The sequence below is a fragment of the Pecten maximus genome, chromosome 17, assembly GCF_902652985.1.
Source record: "Pecten maximus chromosome 17, xPecMax1.1, whole genome shotgun sequence".
Lineage (NCBI taxonomy): Eukaryota > Metazoa > Mollusca > Bivalvia > Pectinida > Pectinidae > Pecten > Pecten maximus.
Genome location: NC_047031.1, coordinates 16,065,783 through 16,076,845, shown reverse-complemented (window position 1 = coordinate 16,076,845; position 11,063 = coordinate 16,065,783). Strand labels below are relative to the sequence as shown.

Below are 11,063 nucleotides of genomic sequence, written 5' to 3'. Positions count from 1 at the left end.
ATGATCCCGAAAAAACCGAGTAGGCACCACCATTTGGATGGATAATGTTAAGTTACCCCTAAGCTTATATAACCAAATAATTTCCGGTATCGTGTTCCCGGTAATTAGGAAAACATCCATCACCGATTAAGTAGGTCAAGACCGGTAAATGAGATAAATGACAACATTAAATTTGAGCAAAATAAAAAAAATTAGTAGGAACGAGACGATGATCATAATCTGTTCGTTTTTTTAACCGAAATGAAGGCGATTCGTTCGAACGCATTCGTTCTATAAATAGATCACGATGATGAGACATTATTTTATAATCAAGATCGATAAGATATTCCACTTAACTAAAGAAGCATCGGAAATAGTTCCTAAAACCAACGCAATTCCCCATTTTTATTGCTGATAACATTAGAACTGATATATATATATAAATACGTTATTCAATAAAGAGGAAGTTTGCTAATCAAACTAACATCGGAGCCGGATCGACCCGGGATTCGGGAAAAAATAAAAAGTTTATTTGACTGATATTTATAGCCATTGAATTTTTAGTGCATCAGAAAAATAAGTCACAGACAGCAATCACAGTAATTAATTAATGCATCATTAGAATCTAGGTATGTTTGTTTATTTGTTTGTTTGTATTTTTTTTTTTCATTCAGAATTCATGACCACAAGAATAGGTCTAATTGCAAACAAAATAAAAATGATGAGTCTCAGGGGAATTTTTTTTATTGTTTTTTTTTTGGGGGGGGGGGGGGGGGGGGCAATTGGATTAAAAATAATAAAACTTAAGATCTGAATTAAATGCCTTATGAAAGAGGGGAAACATATCTTGTTGGGATTTGTAGGCCTAATACAATTGTGTATAATTATATATGCAGATGCCGCAATGAAAGTTCAATGGAGCAAGGAACTTAATGCTTCATTCCAACAGATCCTAGTTCTTATTTATATAAAGAAAACAGTTAATTGTAATTATATAAATGTATGGGCACAATCTTTCTGGTGTTGACTCACCAGAACAAGTTCTCCAGGAGATATAAGTATATTATGATGTCTGTAATTGATATATGTAGATGATTTCTAGATGATTTTTTATCTTCAACATGATAATTTTTGAAATTTTACGAGAGTATATGATAATGTTACAATATTAAATGTGCTTTAAATACTAATTGAAGGTTCCAGAGGCACTGTCTGAAGATGATCAAGAGGTAAGAAATTGATGTTCAATTATGCAAGACCTTTCTGCGTTTGGATAAATTAATTGACTGTTGAAATAAAACTTCATGCAAAATGTGTATCATAAGTAGGAAAAATTACATTTCTCATATTTATATGTATATATTTTTATAAGCATCATAGATTTCTGATAATGCTATGAAATGACAGATAAACATTATGAATATGTTTATAATTATCTGTTGATATTATCATGTTTACTTACTATAATGTTTGTATCATTACATACATTAACTGTTACTGTATTTAAAACAATGTATTTAGTTCATTTTTTATCTCCTTTGTGAAAATGAACATTCATTCATATACATTGTTTTATAGACACTACCCATAATAAGGAAAACCAAAAAGAGTGTCAAAAGACGTCTAAATGTGGACCAGGATGTTTCTGATGATGTAATTCTTTCTGAAGATATTGTTAGATATTCTTTTTATAACATTTTATAGCAAAATATACTGGGTAGCTCAATATCTCCCAGAAGTCATTGCGGGCTCTCATTCAACTCTGTCAATGACTTAAAAAAGTATGCTGATTTTGACCAATCAGAATGGTCGTTTTGTTCAAGCACTTTCTTAGATGATTTAAAACAGGTGATGGGAGGTCTAGTTATCAGGCTAGGTGGTATTTCAAGCCATGCTGGTTTACAATGTTGGGGATATCCCCGTCGAATGTAGCATTGCCGTGGGTTTCCGACGATGGCCAAATCCTAACGTTATGTATTCTATCATGTGTTATGACATCATAACAGCTGAGCAAATCTTCCTTTTCCTTGTCGCCGTTGGTCAAATCAGTAATCAAGTCATATCTATCACTTGTCAGAATAAAAGAGATATTTTTAACGGAATAATTTTCAATATAAAATTGGTAAAATGTAATAAATTGTTATTTTTCAGAAAGTGGATACACCGAAAAAAAGAAAAAAAGCAGACAAGACCCAAGTAAAAGAGGTCAGTAACTGAAATTATGTGTTCCTTTCATATAAGAATATATGGAATTACGTGTAGACATTCCTTAATCATCATTGAAAGAATCAGTATCTATTTGAATGCATTTAACTTAGATCGTACAAGATAAATCACTACTGTTTTGAGTAATGGTTGCTTTACTTGTGCTTTGATATCCATTTTTTTTTATCAGAGAGAGAAATCTTCAGAAGCGACTTCCAAAACGGAGAGTACTTCTAAACCTGCTGTGGCAAATGAGGTATTTGAGTTTCTTTTGATAGTTTATTTCATTCATAGGAATACAAATATATAGCAATTATTTCATTCATCGAAAAAATATATATATATATATATATATATATTAAGATGCAACTAAATTAAAAATGGTGCTTTTAAATGTATATCAATGGTCACACATGACTTGTTTTCTGTACACCAGTATCAGATTTATTGATTAAGATGGATGTAATTCAAGTTTCTACATATTATTTTCTCATACTAATAGAAACAACTTCAAGCTGCTGCTGAAGATATGGCCCTAACAGAACTTTCGTCTCCACAGCCACAGTAAGTTACATACATGTATAGATCCTTGTTAAAACCTCTCAAATTCATATCAATAAGTCATTAATAAAGCTTGTCATCTTATACCATTTTTGCGCATCAATCTAGTTAAAAGACCATCGGTGCAAGCTTTGATTCATGTGTATACAATAAATAGCTAATTACTTGCATCAATATCACTACTATACCAATCATGTTTGCAGTAGACAAAGTCATTAATGTTGATCTCCAGTATCTGTATTCTTTATATTTTTGATTTTGTATGATTTAGGTTTTCCACCAGCCAGAGTTGTACTTGACAGCTTAAATCTCTTAAATGAAGAAAGCGTTGTCAATCCACCAACGCCGATAAAACTTCTTCATCTGGTCTCGCCAAGGAGATCCCCACGGCTCACTGCATTGAGGGATATTGAAAATGAAAACGAAAGCCTCAAAGCCAGAGTTTCCATCCTGGAGAACCAGGTGTCAACATTACAGTTCCACCAAAATAATCTGTGGTCGGAGTATGAGGTAAGTGTCATAATTGAATCGGGCAAATCACCTATATTGCCTTGCAAGGACCTTTTTCGTAGAGGACATATTGATTAAATCTTAACTGTAATTTCTGCTGTATAATGATAAAGATCGGACACATTTTGCAGCAACATTTATCAGCTCCAATGTAATATGGGGGTTAGATGAAACATTACTTTAACTGGTGTTTTCTCCTTTTTGTATTTGGTTCTGATGTAACATATATTAATGCAAGGAAACGTTTAGATGTGTTGCAATTGTATACTGTAGTTAATATTGTCTTACGTTATGTTTTCAGAAACTTAGCTACACAGTAGCGACATTAAGACAACAGTCCTGGATGTCTCAGCCACAACTGACACCAACAACGTCCAATGTCCATCCTGTCGTGCCCACCCATACGGTGCATGAAACATCAGCAGATGAGGTAGATATATTAGCGATTTTAAGCATGCCAATCATAACATGTCAATTTTTCTACTTGTAATTTTCCATTTGAATCAATTGAAAGTTAAGACTATTATAGTTTTATATGAAATGATGTAAAGAACAAACTCACCTTTGAAAATCTTCTTTTTTTTCGTCCCTCTTGAAATTTGAATCTTCCTCCAACATCGATTTTGTTCCTTTTCATTTAAGAAACATAACCGCAAGTAAAAAAACGCCGGTTACAAATTGTCATTGATTGAATGATTAAAGACTGTAGAGTATTGTATAGTTTTATGAAAGTGGCATCATTTAACCATTCCAATTTGCCCTGTAATCCTGAATATTAGTTCAATGCTAAGGTACATACACATATTAAATGCATTGCTTCAATGTTTTACACAGAAACTGGATTGCACACCTGCAACTAAAGAAAATTTGCAAGAAGTCACACATTGCGGGTACACCAAGGTAAAAAACTACATTTATGGGAAATCAGAAAATGTTATGATTCATAATTGATTGAGTGAAGCAGCACAATATTTACAGAATGGGTAGTACATTTTTCTTAAAAGGTTCAATTGATATGCATCAGTGAATGCATCAGTGAAGTTGATAAAATGATGTTCATTTGTAATTTCTTTTTTGTTAGTAATGGATTCCAATATTTTTTGGTGGATAGAGCATGGTCAGAATTCAAATAAACATTTTGTGTGTTTTTTTTGTTTTTTGTTTCTTAGAAACAGCTGGCTGAAATTGCCAGAGGCATGCGCGAACAGAAGAAGGCGTCGGCAAAATTGTTCCGTCTCCTGTATACAAAACAGGAGATGGAAGGAAGAAGCTTGACCGGAAGAGGGACAGCTGGAAAGCAGGCAAGACCAGCATTGGCTGATCTGCACAAGCTGGAGATTATTTATGGTATTTACTTGAGAGTAAATTTTATTATGAAATAAATGTTTAACTGTAGGCTTTGATTTAATATTCAAAATTTCTATTTAAAAGACAATATCAAACCAACCTCTTCCTGACAGAAAGGATTATATAATTTAGTCAAAGATGCTTTATGAATCTCAACTCAAAAGGGTAAAATTATTAAGTTTTTAAACTTTTTTTTTTCAGAGATCATGCAAAATGAGTTTGGTGCTGGAAAGGAGCAAATAAATATCGTTTTGAGGGACCTTCTGAAGCCTTCCAGGAAAATAAAAGCCTGAGAAAATACAAATTCAAGATATTTATATTTTTGTTGAGTTTTCTTCTTTTTTTTTTTTTTTCCAGTAGAATTTTGAACCCTGTGGTTGCATAATGGCATTTGGTGGAATTTGATTGCAGTTCGTGGAATTCAATGGCAGTTTGTGGAATTCCATGGCAGTTTGTGGAATTCCATGGCAGTTCGTGGAATTCCATGGCAGTTTGTGGAATTCCATGGCAGTTTGTGGAATTCCATGGCAGTTCGTGGAATTCCATGGTATTTCGTGGAATTCCATGGTAGTTCGTGGAAATCAATGGCAGTTTGTGGAATTCCATGGCAGTTCGTGGAATTCCATGGCAGTTCGTGGAAATCCATGAAATTACATGGCAGTTCGTGGAAATCTATGAAATTACATGGCAGTTCGTGGAAATCTATTAAATTCCATGGATTTTTTCCACAGAAATCCATCTGTATTTCCATGTCAATATTTTTCTATCACACATGGCATTTCGTGGAAAAAACTGTCTAAATACTCCATGGAATATTTCCAGCAAAATTCCATGGCAGTTTGTGGAAAACTCAGAGACGGGGATGCTTCTGACCAAATTTGTTCAAATTCCGATCAGCGGTTATGAAGAAGTCAAATAAGTCAATGGACGACGGACGGACGACGGTATGGCATAAGCTCACCTTGTAAAAAAAAGAAATCATTGAAATGAGTATTTAGCTAACTGTAAAATGCCGAGTCCTGGCTTTAGTTTAGGTCACTGTCACTGAGATATTCCTTCTCCTTCCCCCATTCTAATGCGTCGGTGTTCTTTGGGGATTCAGCCAAGTATCTATCAATTTCTTGTAGGAGAACATCATCTGGCAAATGTCCTTTTTCTATGCTGTGCATATGATATCGGGCAACCAGTCATCTTTTTCAGTGTTTTCTTAACTGTATGTTTGTGTTTTACAGCCCATCGACAACAAGGGCTATTAAAGGCCAAACAATATACTATTGTTTTGATTTTTATGTTAAAATCAGATAAAATTGGTCATTTGTAAAAGTATTCCTATTGTATATTTAGATAATCATGGTAAACAGTTGGTTAAAAATATATATATATACGAATAGATTATGTGAACTCGTCAAAGAGAGTAAGGTAAAGACTAATAGAATTATTCACCATTTTTTGGTGAGAAAAGGGCATCTCAACCCGACGAGGAAGATTGTTAAATGCCCTTTGAATACTTTTTAGTTATGGTAATTTAAAACTTTAGTATGTCGTCATGGCGGCTATATTGGATTATGTGACCAACTTAACAATAGATGGCCACACACCTTTGACATATATTGTTAGAGAAATGCCATTGACATAACTCTTATCCGTTTGAAGAAACAGTACAAAAACTAGGTCTTTCACTATTTTGGTGAAAAGCCCTAATATGGTTTGTAAGGAAATGAATGAAGGAAACAGTGAAAAAACACAAGATAGGACTAACAATATATTTTCGAAATGGCTTGAAACATCCTTACCAAAAGGTTAAGTGTAACATTGAAATGGAATTGGATAAATAAACGGTCTACTGCGAATGCAAACATGGATATATGATGTTAAAAATGCCCATGCATGCGTTGTTTACATGTGTTTTCTGCTTTTGAAATTTAAGGAACTAAGTGAAGTTCTAGAGCATGTTCAAACAGAAGATTTACCGGAGATCTTTTACTATAAATGTCGTAATTTTGTTAGTAATCTGTATGGCCTTGGGTGACGTACAGTTGAGTGTAGACTAAAGGTTACACCCAAGTGCACTCCGAGTGCACTCCATTTGGACTTGGAGTGCACTCCGTTTGGACTCCAGGTAAACTTGGAGTGCACTCCAAGTGGACTCCGAGTCTACCTGGAGTCCTATAAGACACCATGCCTACCCCAGTTCTATAAGCAGACTATATATATATATATTAATACTTTGATGCTTTTAATATAATTTACAGATAAATAAATAGATTTTTACAAATCACTTTTGTTCTGTTAATTTTACTATTAACATTTGTTTAGTCTACTATTTCTTTTATTGTTAATACATGGTAATAATGCCTTCATGTTAAATTTATATTTATTAAGATCCATAAAAGACAGTTATACAATTTATGCTATAATCAGGTTTCTATGAAAGTTAATTGCTTATTATTTCATATTTCATTAAGATATAAGTAAATTGTATTTCATTTTATTAAGGAATTGAAAATTATTTCAATTAGAATATTTATTACCTTTACATATATCATGACTGTAAAGGAAGTTTAGATAATATATCTATATTATGTTATTGAAAGTTTACAGTATTTAATGAATTATTTGTTTTTTTATTAAGACATTCTCTACATACATGTACTCAATTCAGGAAAGTAAATATAAAATAAACAATCATTTTAGTTCATATAGGTTATATATTTAAATGTATCATTAGAAAAATATACATTTGCAACTGTACATATTTATGAGCATTATCTAGTTAAATTAATGTTCTGACATAACGCACACACAAGTATGTAGTTCTGGACTACCCATAATGAATGACAGTATCTGTTTAATTGCTATTATTATTGGTCATGCATGACTGACTCTGGCCTGACATCCCTGATAACTGTGCCAGGTGAGTTTTAGGAGCCAGCTACAGGTATTGTCCTGGGTTCACAGAAATACCGGTGTCAATTTTGTCACTGTATGGCTTCTTTGGTTTGGTTTGTTTAACGTCCTATTAACAGCTAAGGTCATTTAAGGACGGCCTCCCGTGCGTGCAACATGCATGCGTGTGGTGAGTGCGTATGTGTATTTTGGGAGGCTGCGGTATGTTCGTGTTAAGTCTCCTTGCGATAGGCCGTAACTTTTGCCGATTTATAGTGCTATCTCACTGAAGCATACTGTCGAAGACACCCAACAACACAACTCCACCCGGTCACATTACACTGACAACGGGCAAACCGTATACGAATCATTGAAAAATTCTAAGACGAGTTAAAGGAAAGCTTTAATGTTTGGTCGAGTCTCTAGGATGTCCAGTTGACTGTAAGTGATCACATCATAATCCTATATTTAGTGTTAGTCGTATGATTTTTCAGGAATGAAATGAAATTTAGACGAAAAGACCGACAGTTGCACAAACAATACAAGTCATTTCGCCCCAATACAGCAATAAACTCGCTTTAAACAAAAGAAGTCATTTCGGACCAAAATTATTAGGAATATTTTTAACGTCAGGATGCCTTGGGCACCTGCCGTTATAGTCGTGGTGGGAAAATGTTGTTAGTGACACTTTTGTTTCTGGCTAACAATTCCTCTTTTCTGTCATACAAATGATATACATCGGCAGCCTAATATAGTTTCTACTTTGATAGTGTACTGACAACATACGCTTGGACTAGTTGGAGACTTTTCTGTTCTGGTTCTTTAATTAATTGTCAGCAACTTTGTATTCTAATCTCCATGCTGTGAGCTGTGTTTAGCTACCTTATATGTCGAGCCCCGAACATACTTTCGACAATTTCAAGTTTTGTCGGAATTTCTTCACCTGTGGTTGTAATGCTCGAGGCTTTTGTGTCGAGAATGTATTGGACATCGGAGAAGGTCTGGGGAGTGCTGGTAAAGCCACACCTCATAGTCTCCGTCATGAATTACAGACGTTTCGCCCCAATGTCACAATGTCCCAAATTTCTGTCACAATGTCCCCAATTTTTTTGGGGACATTGTGCCTGTCATTACCACAATGTCCCAAAATACCTTGCCACAATGTCCCAAATGTTACCACAATGTCCCAAAAATATTTCATGTTTTAAATAGATGGAAAGAAAAAAATCTAATTCGTCCTTGTTGATATGTCTGTAGTCTTCCCTTGATACCCCTAAAGATGAAATGAAGATGAACTTGATAACGATATTCTAACATGTATATTGCACATAACTACATCTATTACTACGATAATACTTGTAGTACAACTAATGCTGATTTGCTATTTATCTTTGTTTTATACCATTATTATTGAACCCCAGATTTCTATAGTGATCTAAATTGCCACAGATACATAAATGTATAAACAAATGAATCAAGAAAAGTGATGAAAAATAAATTAAATGTCTTTTAGTTATGCGTTTCAAAATTGGTAACACCATGGACATATGACTTTAAAAACTAGTTTTCTAAGGCATGTAATTTTTTTATCGGATGGATTTAAGATGTCATATTTCGTTCTGATGTTATCTGTTTATGGTTCTGTTCTTAAGAATATATAAAAAAGAAACATGATACATTGTATATATACGTTCCGATATATAAATCCCGATGTACTTAATAAAATATAAAAAGAAACATGATATATACGTTCCGATATATATGCCCCGTTGAACGATGAATAAATGGTATAAAATGTGTACAAATCCTGTAATAAGTGGTAAGTAGCCAATGCATATGATAATATTTTACTCTCACAACTTTCCATCTATTTAAAACATGAGAAATATTTTGGGACATTGTGGTAACATTTGGGACATTGTGGCAAGGTATTTTGGGACATTGTGACACCCTCCTTGGGACATTGTGACAGAAAAATGGGACATTGTGTCATGGGACATTGTAACATTGGGGCGAAACGTCTGGCACCCTCCGTCATCACTTAAATGTTCGGCGATGTAACCAGGAGCCAGAGATATCTGATACTAGGGCGTAAGAATTGTACCTGCTGCCCCCATTGCATGATCGTAAGAGGCGACTGAATTTGGGATCTTATCTTTTCTCTTCTTTCTTCTTCCTAACGTCTCCCTTGACAATGCCTCACTTTTGGCCTTGAGCGTTTGCCCCCGTGAGGAAGGCTTTGGGTTCTGTCCCCTGGCCGAGACATACCAAAGTCTTTAAAAATGGTAGTTGCTGCTCCTGCTTAGCGCTCAGCATACACGGAGTGGGACGACTGGTTCGCCCGTTGTCAGTATAATGTGACCGGGTGGGGTGTGCTGCTGGATGTCTTCGGCAGTATGCTTCAATGAGGTAGCACTATAAATCGGCAAAAGTTCCGGCCTATCACAAGGAGACTTAACACGAACATACCGCAGCCTCCCAAAACACACATACGCACTCACCACAAACATGCATATCGCACGCACGGGAGGCCGTCCTTAAATGACCTTAGCTGTTAATAGGACGTTAAACAAAATAAACCAAACCAAACCAAATATCTGATATGTTCCACACGTAATGGTTCTCAAGTAATCGAGATCGAGACGGGGAAACAGTACGGAAGAGGCATCCATCTTGACAAACTCGGACCTTGCCCATCTAGATAGATAGATCCAGGCCATGCATGCCGAGTCATCAAGAGAAGAAAAGCTTATTGCAAACGCAGACTGGTTCTGTGAAAGGACGTGCGACACCTCTAGGAGGTCATTAATGATTTCGGACGATTTTGATGGTAACTGAGATTCCAAGGAACCTCTACCATCAAGGACAACTTCTTTAGACGGATCTAAGTCGTTACCAATAAGGTGAATGGAGCAGACGCGGGATGAAGTGGGACACCACAGTTTGTGTGAATAGATCAGGTGATGTCTTGCACGTTTTGGTAAGACTGATGATTTTGTTCCATTTATTGCAAAGGTAAAAAGACAGAGACAGCATTTTTTGTGTGAAGATGATCCATTCAAAAGATCATGAAGGGTCAGCAACGGCAGGATATGGGACGGGGAGTCGTCTTCTTCCTCTATCTCCTGGTTCTGCTCGGGTTCAAGTTCAGGCTGATTTTTGTTCTGAAGATACTTCATGTAGCACTTCTGGCAAATAAGTGCTTGTTCCTTTGCTGACATCAATCCTTGTTGCACCAGCGTATCTATGAGCCATTTATATTGTGGACCGAGACATACCAGAGTCTTTAAAAATGGTAGTTGCTACTCCTGCTTAGCGCTCAGCATATTTGGAGTGGGACGACTGGTTGGCCGGTTGTCAGTATAATGTGACCGGGTAGGCCGTCCTTAAATGACCTTAGCTGTTAATAGGACGTTAAACAAAATAAACCAAACCAACTATTCACATTGCGTGCACTTCTGTTCTTATTGCCACTACGTTTCTTGAAGTATAGTTGACAGCCTTCTCCAACACATTTACCCTCCATCTTGAAACAATAACGATTGGTTTATGAAGCGTCGATAAAGTAACACAAT

At 35.4% G+C, this 11,063-nt stretch overlaps 1 protein-coding gene and 1 long non-coding RNA gene across 2 annotated transcripts; both read left to right on the top strand.

The window, feature by feature from the left end:
• The first annotated feature begins 1,498 nt into the window (after window positions 1–1,498).
• On the top strand, window positions 1,499–2,750 carry LOC117315927. The gene is made up of 4 exons (XR_004529786.1): window positions 1,499–1,632; window positions 2,131–2,184; window positions 2,375–2,440; window positions 2,687–2,750. It is a non-coding gene; the product is annotated as an uncharacterized LOC117315927 (long non-coding RNA).
• Window positions 2,751–2,883: 133 nt separating this feature from the next.
• Window positions 2,884–5,276, top strand: LOC117315161. Its single transcript, XM_033869305.1, has 6 exons — window positions 2,884–2,887; window positions 3,017–3,255; window positions 3,557–3,685; window positions 4,090–4,155; window positions 4,425–4,602; window positions 4,804–5,276. The coding sequence occupies exons 1-6, from the start codon at window positions 2,884–2,886 to the stop codon at window positions 4,893–4,895; spliced, it is 708 nt and encodes a 235-aa protein (XP_033725196.1). The 3' UTR covers window positions 4,896–5,276.
• Window positions 5,277–11,063: the final 5,787 nt, after the last annotated feature.